This window comes from Perca flavescens, chromosome 18 (genome assembly GCF_004354835.1).
Source record: "Perca flavescens isolate YP-PL-M2 chromosome 18, PFLA_1.0, whole genome shotgun sequence".
Classification (NCBI taxonomy): domain Eukaryota; kingdom Metazoa; phylum Chordata; class Actinopteri; order Perciformes; family Percidae; genus Perca; species Perca flavescens.
Window position 1 is genome coordinate 18,437,742 of NC_041348.1, and position 20,029 is coordinate 18,457,770.

The window sequence follows — 20,029 nt, forward strand, 5'->3', positions numbered from 1 at the left end:
TAGCCCGCAATAGCCTGTTGAGGGTTTGTTGAATGAAGTAAATGGTTCATGGTTTCCTGTGAGCAAACTTTAAAAATGCAAAGGCAGGACTCGGAATTTTTGTCAATATTTACTTTCCTTCTCCTAAATCAATGGATTGATAATGATCAGTCATGGATTTATGCCGATGACAACATCATGACGCCATATAGTACAAAGGTTCTTGACAAACAGTTATTTCTTTTCTTCTCCATGATCCATATAGCACCCTTCTGTGGTCTTAAATGTAAAGCGCTGCTTTTTTTCATTGTGCAGTTTAACACACTTAAAACAACATTAAATACAAAACAGTAAATGTCCTTTGGTTCTCATTTATCTCATAGTGTACTGTACATTCAGCGGCATCTTTCAAAAGCCACTACCAAAAAACAGACACCCAGTCTTGACCGACATCAACGAACAATCTTTTGTACGGTCACAAGAACAAGAATCTGCCAAAAGTCAGGATTAGCATTTCAGAGACACAGATTCTTATTCTTCCCAATGAAGCCCATTTTTGGACATAAGAGGGATCAGTCATTCTTTTCTCTCTTCTCTCGGCGGGCCTTTCGCTTGAGCTGGAGTGTCTTCAGCTCGGTCATAGTGGAAAAGGTCCTGTGCACCCACACCATCTGCCAATGTACAACACATACAAACAGGTGTTGAGTAGTGTTTTCATCATTTATTTGCTGTGGCAATATGAGGATAAACAATAAAGCTTACCACAATCATGATTGTATTCAGCAGAAGAGGAATAGAGTAGACCAAAGATATAAACATGCCCGTGGAATCGAAGTACTGGAAATTAGAAAAGGACCTACAAAAAAAATTAAAAAAAAAGCCTGCATGTGTCCCGTTTTTATACAACAGGGGTCTCATTTATAAACGTGGCGTATGCACAAAACGGGGCTGAAAATGTGCATACACCACTTCCTACACAAAAGGTTGTGATTTATAAAAAACTAACTTTACGGGAGAATGTGCGCTCCTCCCGCAAATTCTGAACCATGCGTACGCACATTTTGGAGACAAAATAGGAATTGGTGACGCAGATGGTGAGGTGGTGAACTGAAGTCAGACTGCAGAGAGTAAATGGGAATAAGATTACTCTGAATATTTTCTAGTATTGATGCCTCACGCACATTCTTTCACTCATATATCATCCACGTTACCATGAAGATGAAATCCAGCAGTGTTATTTGCGCTTGTACTGAGTGATGATTGTTCCATAAACACCTCCAACTCAAATCTTAAATCAAAACTCGTTCTTGATATTTAATCGGCGCTGTCTCGCCGTCACATTGTCCGCTACGGAGCGCAGGAGGAGGAGATGGCCCGGCTGCATGGAATACAGGATAGCATCAATACCCTAGCATTAGATAACGGCAGAACACAGTGTAAATAACTAAATACCTGTCTTTAAAACTGTGCATATATCATCAAATGTCAAAGTCTGGAAATACAGCCGTTAAGCTCTCGTGCAATCGTTACACTTAATGTCCTTGTTATGGGTCCTAACTTTAATACTGTTCATGACCAAACCTGCATGAAGAAAAGTGTGTTTGCCTATTACATTTCGCCTTGAAATTGTATCTCGGGGTGGGGGATACCACTAGTTGATGCTGTGATTTTAACAAGGTGTTAACAATCACAAATTGTAAACATATAAATACTGAGGTGACCGCCATGCGTAATGCTGCATGATGGCACTGCTGGCCCTACAGGAGGACTCCGCTAATGGAAGAATCAGGAGAAAAAAAAGAGACTTCAGGGACAATGACTGGCTAATATGCCGATTTAAATTCTCTAATATAGCTTTAATAGTAATATAGCTGCGCTCTTGGATCTATGTACTGAATTGGGTCCAGTAGAGAGGGCAACGCACCGGAACCGTGCCATATCCAGGTCCTCGCCACTCTAGGTGAAACCGGCTGTTTCCAGAAGGAAATGTCAGACAGCTAAGTGTTTTTTTAAATAAATATTATATATAATCTTCAACTTTATCATTAAGGCTAGTTTGGATATAGTTCTGTTAAATCTTATTATATACGTCTGGTATATCGAAGCTGTCCCCGAGTGCCGTAATGCCTGCCGTTTTAGAAGATTTTATTAATAAAAGGTAGTCTATAGATCCGGTTTCCCTATACTGTGCGACAACAGGCCGAAATTATAATTCAATTGGCAGAAATTCCCGAGCGTCTGAGAGTTTTTTTTGCTTTTTCTCCGCCGGTTGTCATGATTCGGTGTAACGAAAGAACAACTGCCAGGGTCATTAACATACTGATCAGCATTCACGAGGTGCTTTGCATTGACTATTTATGGTTAAAAATGGACATGTATAGGACGGGATAAGAGGCTGATCCACGCACGCACACTTGTAGTCAATCTGTGATTTATAAAGGGAACATTGCTTACAGGTGTGCGTACACACGGTTTTATAAATCCGACTTTTTTTTCGGCGTTCTTCATTTTGGGCTTTTGGGCACACGTACACTTATAGTAAGGATCCTACGCACAGTTTTATAAATGAGACCCCAGAGCCTTTACATACACACATTATAAATGAAATACTGTTGAACAATGGTCTTACCTCCAGTTCACTGCTGCCAGCTCATTTAGATATTCAGCACTATACACCAAGCCAACTGTGAGAGAGAGGTAATGTCAGTAAGAGAACACTAAAAAGCACAGACAGTTTGTTAGCCCCAAAACTCAACTTTCCCCATTTTCTTTACTTTGATCGGGTCAGCATTAGGTTATTTATCATTGAAAATCTTGTGGTCTACAGGACTTACGGATACTGTTAACCGGTTTTGACACACACACACACACACACACACACACACACACACACACACACACACACACACACACACACACACACACACACACACACACACACACACACACACACACACACACACACACACACACACACACACACACACACACACACACACACACTAGTTGTACTTGACCAGCGCAACCGTCTTATAGTCTTATAATACACCCATGGTAGTACCATGATACAAATGAGAAGAAAAATACATAACAATAACATTTTATAAATATCCAAGTTAGAAAGCATTATACAGTATGTTAGTGTGCATAAATTAAATGTATGTGCAAAACCAACAGAGCAGTTTTCAAATCCAGATCGAAGCAACACAGATTAAACAGACAGATGCTTTTTTCCAGTACTGCCTTTTAATCACCTGCACACAGCGTTTTATTTTGATAGAATTTTTGCTTATGTATATACGGTAATTCACTGATTCTTGGGAATTTGGATAAAACAGGTTTTAAATTTTGAAAATAAAAAGTTAAATTACAAAATCTGAAGGTATATCATTATAAACCAAGGTTGTGGCTGTTCAGCAATGTACCGGTGCAACTTCCTCATTTTGTATTTTTTTCATACAATTTTCTGTGTTTTTCCAGTTATTACTTTGTTTTTGTCAACACCATCATTCACAATATAAAGCAAATTATTTTGTATTTATTTGGTCTTTATTTGGAGTTTTTAAATCATTATCTGGCATTCTTAGCCCACATATATGCTGTTAAATGTTGAATATTCACTTTTACTGTTTCACATGTACTCCTTTAAAAGATCTAACATCATACAACGTTTATTTAACAAACATATTTTTGTATTAAAAGAGACTATTACTTTAATAACTCAACAGCACTGAAGAAACATATTGTAAGCATATTCAACTAAAACTCCCTCTGACGGTGGTGACACTAATCTGACGGTGGTGACAGTGGCCTCATTACAACATACAATTCCAAAATTTATACCACTTAAGTCAATGGCTTCTTCCTTAACAACTTTGTTTAACTATTGGGTCCAAACAATAACAATCCTGAGCATGCATATCATGTGAAAGAGTAGTTTTTTGTTACCACCGTCAGGTTTTCTGTCTGACGGTGGTGACGTACAGTCTGACGGTGGTGACTTACAGTCTGACGGTGGTGACAAAAACCTCCAAATGGTCCTCAACGGAGGCTAGAATATAATTGTTGATCACAATAAATACGGGCGCCCGGGCCCGGCTGTGGTTCTGAACCACATTCTGAACCATAGCTGTGAGGATATCCACGAACATCCTCACGCTCACTATATTGCTTAATAGTAGCATGCAGTGTAGGCCTGTATGGAAGGAATATAGGGGTGGATTAGATAAATAAAAATATAAAAGGAGGTTAATGAAACATTACAGGTTATATCGGTATTTACTGTGATCAACAATTATATTCTAGCCTCCGTTGAGGACCATTTGGAGGATTTTGTCACCACCACCATCAAAAAAAATAAATCTATAAAAGAACCTTTCATATGTGCAAAGGACCCCCTGATTATAACCTTGACTCTTTTTATTCATGAAAATCATATTAATTTCCAACAAAATTAGTACTTTTCTTAGTGGGACATGTTTTTGCCAAAGTTTCAAGAATCAGTGAATTGTATGCGGTGTAAACCAGCACCAATAATAGTTACTCTTTTGATAAATGTCTTAGAAAAGCACCTACATGCAATCAGCCAAACACCTATGCCCCCCACTAAGATATGCCCCCCTTCCCCAAAGGCAGATTCTGGCCCATATGGCGTAGGGCAATATATATACACAATACAGTATACCCACTACAATACATAAGACTAGCTACACCACTGATGTACACATATGATAGTTTTTCACTATACTCGCTACCAATCAACAGTTTACATTAGGGTAAGGTAGGCATCTTTCTTATTTACTTACCCATGAGCAGGAAGTGACATATCTGAGCTCTGTAATACCTGCACGTCACCACGGTCAGAAACAAACACACAACATGAAACACTAACAGCCCGATTAGCCAAGGCTCCGACCACTGCACCTACGAACAGTAAACAAAAAAAGAAGCATCACATTAGTCACTTCAACCCTTCTTATATGCTGTCTATGCTTCAACCGAAATACTGCCCTAAGTGGGTAGCGATGGTCGCAATAGCTAACCCTTAGCTAGCTAGCTAGCTAGCAGCTAGAGTCATGAAATGTAACTTACAGACAAGAGAAATGTCCATATCGATGTAATTCTTAAATTGCTGAACCCATCGATGGGGATAGAGCTGATATTTTCTGCTTTCTGGTCCGTCATCTTCACAAAACTCTACTCAGCATAGGCTCATGTAAACAAGTCAAAAGACTACGGAAGGAGCACTTCTTCTTCTTCTTTTTCTTCTTCTTCTTCTTCTTCTTCTTTAGAGTTTAACGGCAGTTGGCATCCAAGTCGTAGCATTACTGCCTCCTATTGACAATTTCTCAATATCTATTTATTCAGACCAATACACTACAATTTCCCAAAAACACCAGTACCTTTCAAAAACGCAAATAGATATTTCCTTCCATTCATAATAACACCACTTTCAAGGACATCTGTAATCTTGAGTTCACCTAAACCTAATTTCCGTAGTCCAGCAAACATAACCCCTCTTTCTCGGACATATTTCCTGCATGACATCAATAGCCTACATCTCCATTACCTCACATACATTGCACTGGGCAGTCGGATGTTTCCCCAATATAAAAAGTGTACCATTTAATCTACTGTGATCTATTCTCAGTCTACTGACAATTACTTGTCGGTAACTCATCCCTCCTTGGCCTACCTTAGCCTGAATCATATGCAATTTCCTCCCCTTATTTCCACCATCCCAATACTGTTGCCACTGTCTGGAAATGTCTTCCCACACAATGCTTTTCCCCTCTGACTTTGATAGTTTAGTATTCAGTTCCACAGCACTCTTAATCGCCTCCTTTGCCAATGTATCCACTCGCTCATTACCTAGTATACCTGCATGAGCAGGAACCCCCGAAGTGAATACGTAGTTAATTGCTTATTTAAACGGCGAGTCCATGGTAAAAGTTATTAAAAAATGCACCCCCTATACAGTTGGCAAGAAGCATAAACAGTATATAAGAAGGCAAGAAGTAGGAAATTAGCTATTACAAAGCTAGTACAAAAACCTTTTTTTTTTCTTCTTCTTTTTTTCTACTGGGATGTAAACATGCTGCTGTGAAATTGGGATTTTTTAACATGGGGGTAAATCATGGTGTATATGGGGATTGACCATAGACCGTATATAAGAAGGGATTGACCCACTTCAAGTGGCCATTTGAGGAACTGTACTTGAACCCCGGAACAGTTTCTTCCTGAATAACATAGGCTATATGACAAAATTTAAGATTAAGAATTTAAAACTGACTCTAATTTAAGGCCACTAGCAATAATACAAAAAATACAAAACATACAGTATATATATATAAAGTACATGCCAAAGGTTTGGACACACCTTCTCATTCAATGCATTTTCTTTATTTTCATGACTATTTACACTGTAGATTCTCACTGAAGGCATCAAAACTATGAATGAACACATATGGAACAAAAAAGTGTGAAATAACTGAAAACATGTCTTATATTTTAGATTCCTCAAAGTAGCCACCCTTTGCTTTTTTGATAGCACTGCAAACCCTTGGTGTTCTCTCAATGAGCCTCATGAGGTAGTCACCTGAAATGGTTTTCACTTGATACACAGCCGACAGCCCTATTGGACAACTGTTAGAATTCATATTATGGCAAGAACCAATCAGCTCAGTAAAGAGAAACGAGTGGCCACCATTACTTTAACAAAAGTCCGGAAAATTGCAAAAACTTTGAATGTGTCCCCAAGTGCAGTCGCAAAAACCATCAAGCGCTACAACGAAATTGGCTCACATGAGGACCGCCCCAGGAAAGGAAGACCAAGAATCACCTCTGCTGCTGAGGATAAATTAATCCGAGTCACCAGCCTCAGAAATCGCAAGTTAACAGCAGCTCAGATTAGAGACCAGATGAATGCCACACAGAGTTCTAGCAGCAGACACATCTTTAGAACAACTGTTAAGAGGAGACTGCGCGAATCAGGCCTTCATGGTCAAGTAGCTGCTAGGAAACCACTGCTAAGGAGAGGCAACAAGCAGAAGAGATTTGTTTGGGCCAAGAAACACAAGGAATGGACATTAGACCAGTGGAAATCTGTGCTTTGGTCTGATGAGTTCAAATTTGAGATCTTTGGTTCCGTTCTGTGTCTTTGTGCGACGCAGAAAAGGTGAACGGATGGATTCTACATGCCTGGTTCCCACCATGAAGCATGGAGGAGGAGGTGTGATGGTGTGGGGGGGCTTTGCTGGTGACACTGTTGGGGATTTATTCAAAATTGAAAGCATAATGAACCAGCATGGCTACCACAGCATCCTGCAGACATGCCATCCCATCCTGTTTGCGTTTAGTTGGACTATCATTTATTTTTCAACAAGACAATGACCCCAAACACACCTCCATGCTGTGTAAGGGCTATTTGACCAAGAAGGAGAGTGACGGAGTGCTGCGCCAGATGACCTGGCCTCCACAGTCACCGGACCTGAACCCAAGCGAGATGGTTTGGGGTGAGCTGGACCACAGAGTGAAGGCAAAAGGGCCAACAAGTGCTAAGCATCTCTGGGAACTCCTTCAAGACTGTCGGAAAACCATTTCAGGTGACTACCTCTTGAAGCTCATCAAGAGAATGCCAAGAGTGTGCAAAACAGTAATCGGAGCAAAGGGTGGCTACTTTGAAGAAACTGAAGTACATAATTCTACAAAATGTGTTCATTCATAGTTTTGATGCCTTCAGTGAGAATCTACAATGTAAATAGTCATGAAAATAAAGGAAATGTATTGAATGAGAAGGTGTGTCCAAACTTTTGGCCTGTATTTTATATATATATATATACAAGAACACACAACTATCATTTCCTGAATTTGCAAAATGTCACATAAATCACATAAAATGTGTTATTTTCTCCATTCGTTTACAGAAATTACATGTTAAGCAATAGGTTGATAATTCCCTGGATGAGTGTATTCTTTCCCTGGTTTGTGGGTTGGTACTTGGTAAGTTGGTGCCTACGACAGTCTCTTTCCAGTTTTGCGCCAACTTTCCCTTTTCCCATACTTTATTACTGTTCAAGTAAGACACCTTTCACAAAGATGATTTTTCATCACATAACAAGTCGTTGCCTTGTGGAGACATCCTTGGTTGGTTTCCTAATAGCACAATTCAGTAATGCCTTACTACTTACTACTTAATACTTATAAATTATTGATATCTTCATTTTGTAATATAATTCTCTAGCAAGCGTCTCTCCCTCTTCTCCCCTAGTCTCAAATATAATCAGAATTTTTGTGGCAGCATATCAGTTTTTTTCATCTGTTACAGCAGTAATTGAATACATTTCCTTCTGATCCCATCCATTATTCTAATCATACCTCATATCTTATCAATATCTCTCTTGCCTCTGAATTACAAAATTTTCTCAAAACATTCTATTTCGCTTACATGAGCTTGCATCCTTTGATATTCAACAAGAATCTGGTATTTATGTCTTTTTAGCACTTTAAAGGCATTATTTTGAGACTTTATTGCTTTAGCACACTCCTTTGTCCACCATTAATACATGATTACATTTTGTCAAACAGTTTATTAACATTTGATCATGCACCAACTTACAAATATCATGACTTGAATAACCTTTAAAACTGAACTAACTCACACGTGTAGAAATGCTAAAGTGTTTGGGACTAGCTTTAAAAGTCACACCATTATATTCCAATCTGAAAATCATCATAAACTTGTACTCCACAGCAAATGTAAGCAAAGCCTTCTAATCCCCATCACCTCCAGTCATCAGTAGTCAGTTGTCCGTTTATTGCTTAGACAGTTTGAGAATTGAAATATACTCTTGAGATTAGTGGTCCAGTTGCTCCACTCTGAGAGGGGGAGGGGTGGCCTGGTTTCTTACTCATTGTGCCTACATCCTTTCAGCCTTGATTTACTCATCTTTTCAAATCATGATGTCTATATGCCTTATGTCTATGCCCTATGTTATCTGCAGCTACAGTAAATCATTCCTGCTGCAGGTGCACATTCCCACATTATCCCTCTGCACACATGCAAACACCAGCTAGATTCTTGATAAAAACACATTCTCCAAGTGAAAAAAGGCACATGTTGCACGAGCAATATGTCGTGTATGTGTATCTAATTTTACGATCTTAACTGTGTATATTTCTGCAAATCTGGTTAAAAAGTGTGCCATATGGTATATTATGACCAACAGTAGGACATTAGGTTAATAAGATCAACAACATCTCACCGTAAATAATGAAATAAATGATGACTGAGACAGTTGATTAGAACATCATAGTAATACCTGTTTTTCCTACTTTGACAAGTCAAAATGTCTGCTGTGAAAAAGGCCTATTTTATAGAAGCATAAGAATATTTTGATTACAATTTATAGAAACCAATATAAAAATGAAATTTTAAATACACAAACATTATAAACATATGAACTGGTATATACAGTACAGTTTGCAAAGAAACCGGAGGAGGTGCATGCGGCTCGGCTCAGGTCGTATTTCTTCCTGGGTGAAAGTCGGGGACAAAAGTAGCAGCCATTGTGATCGGAGTAGAATAGCCAAGGGCAAAATTGTACAGCCCAAGCATTAGACACTTCCAGGTAGAGCGCAGTGCCTTGCCAACATTCTGAAAGACAAACATACGGCCATAATAATGAACTCTGTAGACAAACAATTATACAATTATCTATAGACTATTGTAAGTAACCTACTCATGATCATTCAGAGGAGGATTCAAATGTGAATTAAACCACACAACTATAATATAATTATTTTTATTCCCACATTATTCAGATGATAGACTGTGCTACAAAGCTTAATAAGTTGTTTTAACAGAATTAGGTTAAAGATATGGCAATTAAGAATTGACATTAAATCAGACAGAAGCAACCGGCACATGTGGTGTTTTAGAACAATAGCACCACAGGAGGAGCGGTGCAGTCTGCATTCATCCCTAAAATGTAAACAAAAAGCCCCGTGAACACTATTGTCTCCTGTACTCTTTAAACAGGAAAGGGCTGACCGTCTGAAGCGGATACAGGAAGTCAGATGTTTTTTGAATAATAGAGCAAAAACAATCCTACTGTAAACTCAATGTAGTAAAACATGACTCTACTCACTAGTTGAACTCATTATTTAAACTTAAAACTGATTATTGAGTCAACTACCAAAATAATGACACAAAAATAAGATTAAATTATAAATAGGATAGTTTGACAACTCTAAAAAACGCGTTATTGAACCTTGATTGAAGATGTATTTGACTGACTACCCTTTCCAAGGTGAAGAATGAACTTTCACACTTCAGTAGCCTTTCACACATTTCTGATTAGTTTATCTGACATTCCTCAGCATGTTTTCACAGATTTATGTAGGTCACTGATAAGAATATACACAAGAATACCAGCTCACTAATAAATGTATTGTGGTCATGAGCCATTTCCTTATAAATCACAACATAAAGCAATTCAAACTGTAAAAAGACTGCTGGTACTCTACAAACTGTGCTGCATTTTTTGTTACTGAAAAGAAGATTTGATGTTGTGCATATAATTAAGGATTATGTGTAGGGTAAAAGCAATTACTATCTTAACTTATTGACTTCAGTTCAGCTAATACTGGAACTGCAATCATTCCATTACTTTAGTCAGCTAATGTGTGTAGATTTATTTGCACACTGGTTCCACAATTTTTCTATAATCAACATTGTATTAGAATAATTTGAATGATACTGATGATCGATGTCTTGTTGAGTTCACATTTCAACTTACCCAAATTGAAACTACAAGAAAAGACAAAAGTTGTATCAATTCAAGTACAGTATATTCATACAAAACAAACACTGTATTAGTTCATATTCACTGAACATGAACAAAACGTTGAACAGTACTTTTAAAGGTCCCATGGCATGAAAATTTCACTTTATGAGGTTTTTTAATATTAATATGCATTCCCCCAGCCTGCCTATGATCCCCCAGTGACTAGAAATGGCAATAGGTGTAAACCGAGCCCTGGGTATTCTGCTCTGCCTTTGAGAAAATGAAAGCTCAATCTGCTCCTTATGAGGTCATAAAGAGCAAGGTTACCTCCCCTTTCTCTGCTTTGCTTGCCCAGAAAATTTGGCCCACCCATGAGAAAGAGACATCATGGCTTGCAAACAAGCAAAGTGGCAGTTGGTCAAGGCCACACCCCCACCCTCCACCTTGCCCCCCCCCCTCTCCTCCTCAATAGCTACAGACACAGAAATGGCAAGTACTAAGGACAGCTCATTGTGGGACTGGCTCTAATGGCTGTAATTCTGCACCAAGGCTGAATTTCGGGGAAAGAGACTTCAGATACAGTATTAGGGGACCACTAAGGTCTATATAAAAGCATCCCATGAGCACCATGTCATGGGACCTTTAAAAAGCTATACTACTTGATCATTGCGTAAACTCAATGACAGTGATTCTATCCACAGTTGAACTGATTATTAAACTCTACATCCATATAGGTATGTTGAGTCAAATACACTAGGATAACAAAACCTGTATATAGATCATAATAATAGCAGCCAACATGACCCACTAATAAGAGTATGTTAATATTCAATACAAACAAGTGTGCCTTTTCACTGACAAACTTCAGTGTTAGTCAGTTTTATTATCTGTAATAATGTTGTTTAAGGTCATAGTTCGCAAGTTATTTCCTTATCAATCACACAGACGTATGGGTTATTATTGCTTTTACTGGCCAGGAAATAGACCACCGATGCTGTTAAAGGAACTCACCTCATGTTATCTCTACAGACTGTGCTGTATTTATCCTGACCTCTACATTGTTTGTCAGGATGTTCTTCTGTCTCCTCAGCTATGCACTTTGCTCAGAGAGGCCAGACAGGGGACACATATGAAGCTTTAAAGCTCTTTAGTGTGACTTATCTCTGGCTTTAGTCTGACTGGTCCATTGTGGCCCAGAAGAGCAGAGATCCAAGATGAACTGGTGCTGTTTGCCAAAGAGAACACAGCTGTAATTCTTATGTGATCATACCTGCAAGCTTTTATCCTAACTGTGATAATTACGTTTGTTTAATTTTAGACATACAACCTTTCAGTGGCTCATAAGCTCTAAAGCTGTACACAATTCAGTTGTATTATTTTTTATGACTAGTTATTACCTCAATAATTACAAACTAAATGGGGATGATTATGCAGGAACATCATATAACACAAAGTACTAAAACAGCCCACATACTGAGCAAATTCATATTTTCAGGATACTTTATGGGTGACAACAAATTTATGCAGATTCATTTTAGGAGTTTTGCAGTTTTTTCAATAATGAATGTATTCAATTAATTTGATTGAGACTGAAAACAATTATGTTTTTAAATTTTTTTACACCACAGTGAAACTTTTACAGTGCCATAAGAATACACCGTTTCATGTTCATTAAATATTAACAGGTCAAGAAAATGTAAACTGGGAACACCAACCTTCTTTACTTTTTTGTACTTTTCTTTCTTCCTCTTCTTCTTCTCTACTTTTGCCTTGACTTGCGCCTCCTCATCCACCAGTGGCTCATACCTCTCTGGCAGAAATGCAAATTGAACTTCTCTGTGGCTCTTCTCATTTTGCCTGCTGTTGTGGCACACTGGCTGGCTGTCATTGTGGCCAGAGTGATACAGACTCTCTTGGTGATCCACGCAGTCCACATGCCGTTGATATTTTGTCTCACCTGATACTGAATTTCTGTCAAACAACCTTGATGGAAGAGATTTGGGCTTCATGTTGTCCACTTGTCGCAGCTCTCAGGGATGTAATAAAAAGTACCACTTTCCTCAGGAGGTCAGGTATGTTGTCAACAGATGTTATGTGCATGAGTGGAAGTGCATTCCAATGGACCGCTTTGTGTGAAGGATTTGGCACAAAGCCCTTAAAGGTGCAAATCCTTCCTCCTCACAAGACTGACCTTAATAGGGCTTCAAGTTGAATGTTTCAACACAGATCCAAATCAAAATGACTTTTATCCAGTGAATAATGAGCTGAGGAAAACAGCAGGATTATGTGTTTACTGTGTTCTGTCACAGTGTGGTAAAAAAGAACTACTAATCCTGCTCAAAACCGAAGCTCTCTTGATGGGTAAAGAATAACATGTGGCTGCACTTCTTAAACACAACTGATGGAGGCCTTAGCACTGCTAGAAGATAGCTGAAACAAAAAGAAGAAAAGCAAAAAGATGACAATGTGATCGTGCCTTTGAGGTTAAGGCACGATCCACGATTTCCCAGGGAAACTAAACAGCATACTACAATCACATGGCCTTTAGTCCTGAATGGATTACTTCATCATAGCTCATTTACTAAGTGAATATACAGTAACAAAGTCAATAAATCACATCTGGGTGGTCTAACTGCTCCACAGTCAAAGCTTTATGCTCTCTTTATGAAGCTAGCCAATCGCCATGTTTGAAACTGCAAACCAAACTCTTCAAAAGGAGGAACCTTGCATCCTAACTTATATTTTGACATTAGAGCTGTAGCTTCAGAAAAATCTGCTTGCCTTCTGCAAAGATGAACATGTTGCCAAAATGATGGATGAGGTTAGGAAAGGATGTAGGCCTGCACTTTACAGAAACAGAGAATACCACCTGAATGATCCAGGACTTATCCATTGGCTATGAGGCACATGTATTCATTGAGAGCCAGGGTAACCTGCAGCTTTTAGCAAACATTTAATTTCTGGGTGTTATAATAATACAGACCATGAAAGAGTCTTCAGCTTGGTGGCCAAAAACAAAACTATACACACTTCTCCATATTCATCAAGGGGAATTAGGAGTGATCTGAAGTATGACATGAGAGTAAATTGATAAGAAAGGGTTACCAGAGGAAAGGAGGATTGGTTAAAGGTAGGTTCACGCAGATAAATCTTCAGAAACAAAAACAGTGTAACAATTTATGATACCAATTCATTATACCAACTAAAACAGATGAGAGAGGCTTTGTTCAGAGTTTCGCAAAATGAACTTTACAGATTCAAAACAGTGGGTTTACTGAATAGGTAAGGACAGTGGCATTTAAAAACTGTGTAGATATAATCCAGACAAGATTGAAATCTATATATATATAGCAGCCTCCAGAACAGCAAACTGAGCCACTTATTGTTTGACTGGAGTTTGACTCCATCTAGTGTTTTGATGGCACACTGACATTCAGTCCTGCAGGAGGCCTCTTGCTGAGTGCTTCAAAACTTCAAATCAGCTGACGATACACACACTTGACTGATCAGCAGCTACTTAAACTCACGGGTGTCTATTGCTCTCTGTTTTTCATATCCAAGTTCTCAAAAAGGTAAGGTGACTCCATTTCCATCACAACAGACAACGTGGAAATGCGTATCAAAGATTTGGAGGCATGGTTTTTACGTTGTGGCAGTGACTTTATAAGACAAAGACTTTTAGTAGGAAGAAAATGTTGACTTGTCATAGCAGGTAAAGCGAAGTGATGAGGATCTTTTCTATTAAAGTGCCCTAGTAAACTTAATATTGTGCTTCCTAGTGAGACAACATGCACTGTACCAAGACCCTGGAAGTGAGAAACATAAATCAAATGCAGCTATTATTGTTTTTAGTCCCTTCCGGTGGTTTAGCTGTGAAAATGTGTTTGGGAACTGTTTAATGAAACACAGGTTAGCTGCTAATGTCTTATCTTAACTGCAGTGGTTCTGTTTTTTGTTTTTTTTTCCTTGAGTAATGCGTATTTTATAATATACTTAATGTTATTACAAGCACAGTGGATTTAATCCACATACTCACTATTGGCAAAAGTGACTTAATCCACCACTGAAAATGGTTCCAAAAAGCACTATTATCTCCTGCTGTTTGCTAAAATTTACAGAGGCCAGCTGTTTTCAGAAATTACTAGTGTGGATGCAAACCTGTCTTCTTCTTCTCCTCACGAGGTTGAATATGGCAGCAAGACCTTTACAAGTTAATTCAGGATCAAATGGAGGGAACCTATTCTCTCACGGTGGTGGGGGACCAACCTCTGAGCAGCAAGATCCAGGACTGTACGGCACCAGCCAAGACCCAGGACCTTCATTCCATCCCCAACACTACATCTCTGCCCGGCCTGTCTTACATGCTCTACCTTCACCCCATTTCCTCCAGTGCCAGTGGCCCATGCCCTTCTCCTATTCCTCTTTTGGTGGCTTCCCAGGCATGGGTGAGGGGATTTTTCTTTTGTAAATTTTGGTGCCGATATTCAAGTTTTAGACATTCGGTCGATTCCCTTTTTTCTATTGCTGTATTTGAGGTGAAAGCTAAAAGGACATTTACTACTGGGTACAGTTTGTTTGATACAAGCGGTGGCCACAATAACATGAACATGCCTGTACAAACATTGTCATCTAATACAAATATGTAATGTATGAAATATTATTTATATGTAAACTCAGGTTTTTATATTGTAAGGTAGTGCCTATTGGACTTGAACCATCATCTCAGTTAATTTGACTAATGCTTTTTTCTACCTCTCAGGCTATGGTATGGTCATGCCCTCATTCCCTCCTCCTCCTCCCTATATGCAGGCTCCAGCCTACATCCTGCCCCACCCTCACATTCAACCAGTCGACTACAGACGGTTGCTCCACCCCCAAGTCCATGTTCCCAACGCACCCTACCAGAACCTAAACCAGACCTGCAGAATTCACCCGCCTCATGCTGGCCGTGTTCGAGAAACCGTGAACTCTGAGGTCCAAACAGAACCCACACAGATAGACGGTGGTTACGGTGAGGAAAGCCCACCTGTCAGCTCAGATTCTGCCTGTGGATCAGCCTCAAACTCTCCATCGTCCTCAAGCTCCAGCTCCCAAAAACAAGGCTCTGCAGAGGTTGAAAACTACACCTTACCCAGCAGTGATGCAAAAGACACCATGGTTAAAAGGTCCAGCACAAGTAGCACAGTCAAACACAGCTTTAAAGTCCTGCACCCTACAGAAACGAAGGCTGTCCAGTCATGTGTGAGAGCAACTCTAGAAACACAGAAGAGCCGGAAAGACGGTGTTGTTCAGGAGAATATTTCCCCTCGCAGAAACAATGACTTCCATTTTTGGTCAGTGAGTTCTCCAGATGGCATTGTTCCTGTGTGTAGCTCTTCTCAACAAGAGGAGGAGGTTGTCAAAGAGAGACGTGTCTCTGTTCCTGACATTCTAAAGAGTTGGGGAGGTGGCACGCCGCAGGCAACAATGCTGAAAATGGCAGACAAGTTGCTTGAGAATGACCACCAGCTGCCATCTTATGAAACTGAAGTAGAGGATAAGTCAGTTTACCAAAGTCAAACTGAGACCAGAAATGATCCAGTGGTGGCTGACTGTGCTTTTGCTAACAATGATGCTGAGGGTAACTTAAGGCATAAGGAGAGTGCAACCCTTTTCAAGATCCTTAAACTGAGAAAAGGTCATGAAGAGCGAAAGGCAGAATCTCAAAGAGAAAATGAGCCTGTGGGATTGGTTGGCTCTATAAGGCACTTACCCTACAGAGATGAACCGCTACATTCACTTAATAAATCCCGAAAGCTCCCTGACAATGAGCAAGAAGATGGCAACGAGACAAATCCACATGAAGACACTACAGAAATCATTCCCTATCAAATGTTTTTAAATGGCTGTCAGATGAAGACAAAAATGAATGAATCTGTTTGGTCTGTGGAGTCTCTGCCCCTTTTTATCCCCACTAAGGAGTGGCTGCTGAACAGCATGTTTGAGCCTGAAATAACGGACCCCGTTCCAGTATCTGACTGGCTCGTTTTCAGTACCCCAGCTGAGAAGTTAAGTCCACCAAAGGAGGAGAGTGAAATTGATGCCTCAGAAATGAGGAGACCAAAGAGAGGCCAGAGCAAGACTCATTCAGAAAATTATCACTTCGCTTCCCCAACTCACCTGCAGAATAAACTAAATTTAACTACCCTCACTGAAGAGGACATGGACACAAATGGGTCTTCTGAACCAGAGGCTAATCAAAGCCCAAACCAGGAATTGCTTGTTGTAAATGAGCAACAGGAGAAGGGCCCCTGCTCTTCTGTGCAGGAAGAAACCCTTTTTTTTAACTCTGCGGCAGGGGAGAAAATCTCAACAGGCCAGCTAATTTGCCAAAACGGAGTGAACACAGAGGTGGGGGATGGAGCATGTGGGAAAGAAGTCGGTCTGAGAAACGAGCAACTGTGTGTTCCGAAGGCTGACGAGAAGATGACTGAAGTGTCTCAGTCAAAGGGACATTTAGTGGAATGTGGCATCCAGTGTACTGAAATGAAGTGTGCATGTAAAGAGATGAGCAGCATGGGACCAAGAAGGCATCCTTTCAAATATTCAGGTGACTTGCTTTGTAATTCAACAATGATGGACATGTGCAATGCCCTTTTGCCCCTTGAGAAAAATATGTGTAGTGCTTTACTTACCTCCATAGATATGAAGAAGGCAAACAATGGCCAGGCTGAAGGATTCAAACCAGAAGAGGAATGGTAACCGGAGGAACAGGGGTCAAGGTAAAGCATGTCATCTAAATCGAAGGGTCAGAATCTCAATTTGGTTTATATACTACTGGATGGATATAGACATAGGGATGGATGGCTGGATGGTAATTTGGTGTCTTACATTATCAAATAAAACTGTATATAAAATGTATACTTTTTCTTTGTAATTCTGAACACGGGCCATTTTATAAAATGTCAGTCATCTCTTCAATCCTAGAACATGGTGTAAAGTATAGTAAATCACATCAGAAAACAGAAAAATATTGACAATGAGGCCGCATCAAATGATCATAACTCTAAATTGCTAATGGATTAACAGATTTTACAACAGGACACATTTCTTAGCTGCCTTTTTTGAATTTGCTTTGCAGTCTGGACTTGTATCACAATACTTTCCACCAGAAAGGTCAAATGACCAATGAAGCCTTCATGAGCAGACTAGTGCAACTTGACTTTGTGTCAGTCACCTATGATTTTTAAAGTGGTATTGGTGTGTTATCACCAAATGACATACACTGTTATGTAGAAAGATGTTTCTAGATTTCATTGCATCAGACAAAGGTTTCTACTTGTTCACTAACCTGTATAAGTGAGATGAAAGCAGGCTTTCTTTGCTTGATAGTTTGCTTCTTCTAGCAGGTGGAAATGGAAGGAACCCACCGCACTGAGCACCACTGACTACACTCTACAAGACACTTGGTTTTAAAAAAATCAATTTTAAATGTCAAAATGAAATGTAATTTCTATTATTCAATAAATGTTTTTGTATCAATATTCAAAGTGTGTCTAGAGATTTAAACATGGTTTAAGATCTTAAAAGAAAATTGTGGGTTGGTTTTTACAGTAACCCTCTCACAGAATTAAGGTTATTCGACTTTTAGGGCACTACCTATAACTTTAAGAGTTGAATAAAAGAAGATTGGACTAAACTCCAGGGGAAAAAATCGGACCCCCCTCAAATGTGCATTATAGACAAATGTTGACTGGTGGTAGTAAATATGCAGCCTTGAACATGTCTCTGGTTTAAGTTAAGTCATTTTTTTTGTTGCCATAGGGACTTGCATGTCACTGAATTAATTTAGTTTAGAACGTTTGCATCAGATTCATTAATTGCACTCTTTAAATTCTGCTTCTGCATTTAGAAGCATGCACTGTAGGATTGGATATGTGTTCCAGAAGTATAATCTTTTCTAAAAATATAATTGGAAGGTTGATGCAAAATAATTTAGTGTTGTAATGTGTTCATTGGCAACTTGATGAAAAGTCACTGAATATGCAAATATACCTAAAGCATAGTGGTTATTTCAATGCTGTTTTTGTAATCTTTCTCACAGCAGATGGACCGGTAGATGGGATGGGAAAACCGCGTTAAGTCCGCACCTTAATGTTGGTAAAGCTGTAGGACATCAATGCTGTAAAATTATCAAAAGTTGTAATGTTAAGCAAAGGCTGTAGAACATATTGGAAGTAATTGTCAAAAGTCTGTGCAACAATGTTTGACTGTGTACCCAGGTTGGATACAATGTAGGTTAATGGCATAGTAAAACAATGGTATAGAGTTAACTTAATAGCCTACTTCAAGTCTACATAAGTTCTGAGTGAAAAGCAATCCACTTATCAGCAGACAAGTTCACTTCAACCGCAAAAGTATATAAGGTGGTGAGAATTATTTTTAGTACAGGCACTTTTGCACCATAATTTTATTTGTGTATGCTGCATTCTACGTCTTTTTCAGCTGCCTGTGTTAAAGCCCATCTACGGAAAGCCTTTTCACTCCATATTCAGCCCCGTTGTACCGAATTTGGTTGCAATTCCACCAGAGTTCCACTGGGGGTGATCGCAGGCAAGTGCAAAATGAATGGGACTCTATGGAGCTAGATTGCTGAATGTGTCCCTTTCGCCTGATTGCCGTTGAAATCTCAGATTTGATTGTTGAACATGGATTATAGGTTGAACGTTGAATGAACGAGTACTCATGTCCTTTTTGATTTCTTACAGGTTGAGTTGTTGTTGCCCATAACACGCTAGCATTCTGCTAATGAATGCTGATTGGTCAGTGAAGGACTGATTACAATCAGAGATCCTGCTTGACGGCATCCAAAGGGGAACCAGAATGTCAGTGAATATTTCCAATTGCACCCAGACCCCGTTGCTCTGGACGGAGACCAGACAGAGACCAGTGAAGGCTATTGGAAGCACTTTTCCGGTGATGGCCAGCTTTACTGCGCAGCCTCCAACTGAGAAAGACAGCGTAAATGTGATGTGAGCAATGTGTCTGAAAGTTGTAAGTCTTCTGGTAGCAGTGCCAAGAGAAATCTCAATCATTCCCAATCTTACAGAGAAGGAGATAACATGGGCACAGGCTAATTATTGCTAACTGAAATGCTAGTTAACATTAGTAATTAATCCTAAACAGCTCATTTAAGTCAAAACTGCCTGCAAGCCTATCCTGTACTATACGGTAATTCCTCTACTATGTGACACAATCGTTAGCCTATTTTTACAAAAACGTTT

General features: G+C 39.4%; 3 protein-coding genes across 9 annotated transcripts; 1 reads left to right on the plus strand and 2 right to left on the minus strand.

Moving 5' to 3' along the window:
* Positions 1–336: 336 nt before the first annotated feature.
* tmem18 (transmembrane protein 18) lies at positions 337–5,305 on the minus strand. Its single transcript, XM_028605573.1, has 5 exons — positions 5,071–5,305; positions 4,785–4,902; positions 2,609–2,663; positions 742–835; positions 337–650 (listed from the first exon to the last, which is right to left on the minus strand). The coding sequence occupies exons 1-5, from the start codon at positions 5,161–5,163 to the stop codon at positions 552–554; spliced, it is 459 nt and encodes a 152-aa protein (XP_028461374.1). The 5' UTR covers positions 5,164–5,305; the 3' UTR covers positions 337–551.
* Positions 5,306–8,487: 3,182 nt separating this feature from the next.
* Positions 8,488–12,845, minus strand: LOC114573453 (uncharacterized protein C1orf115). The gene is made up of 2 exons (XM_028605668.1): positions 12,482–12,845; positions 8,488–9,634 (listed from the first exon to the last, which is right to left on the minus strand). The coding sequence occupies exons 1-2, from the start codon at positions 12,773–12,775 to the stop codon at positions 9,497–9,499; spliced, it is 432 nt and encodes a 143-aa protein (XP_028461469.1). The 5' UTR covers positions 12,776–12,845; the 3' UTR covers positions 8,488–9,496.
* Positions 12,846–14,241: 1,396 nt separating this feature from the next.
* LOC114573265 (uncharacterized) lies at positions 14,242–18,257 on the plus strand. Of its 7 annotated transcripts, none has more exons than XM_028605339.1 (5): positions 14,242–14,338; positions 14,949–15,211; positions 15,576–17,355; positions 17,449–17,527; positions 18,152–18,254. In XM_028605339.1, the coding sequence occupies exons 2-4, from the start codon at positions 14,993–14,995 to the stop codon at positions 17,505–17,507; spliced, it is 2,058 nt and encodes a 685-aa protein (XP_028461140.1). In that variant the 5' UTR covers positions 14,242–14,338; positions 14,949–14,992; the 3' UTR covers positions 17,508–17,527; positions 18,152–18,254. The 7 variants fall into 7 exon arrangements, with proteins under 7 accessions (XP_028461140.1, XP_028461138.1, XP_028461135.1 ...); XM_028605337.1 differs by having other exon boundaries at positions 14,243–14,338; positions 15,526–17,355; XM_028605334.1 differs by lacking the exon at positions 14,242–14,338 and adding an exon at positions 14,353–14,478 and having other exon boundaries at positions 15,526–17,355; positions 18,155–18,257.
* Positions 18,258–20,029: the final 1,772 nt, after the last annotated feature.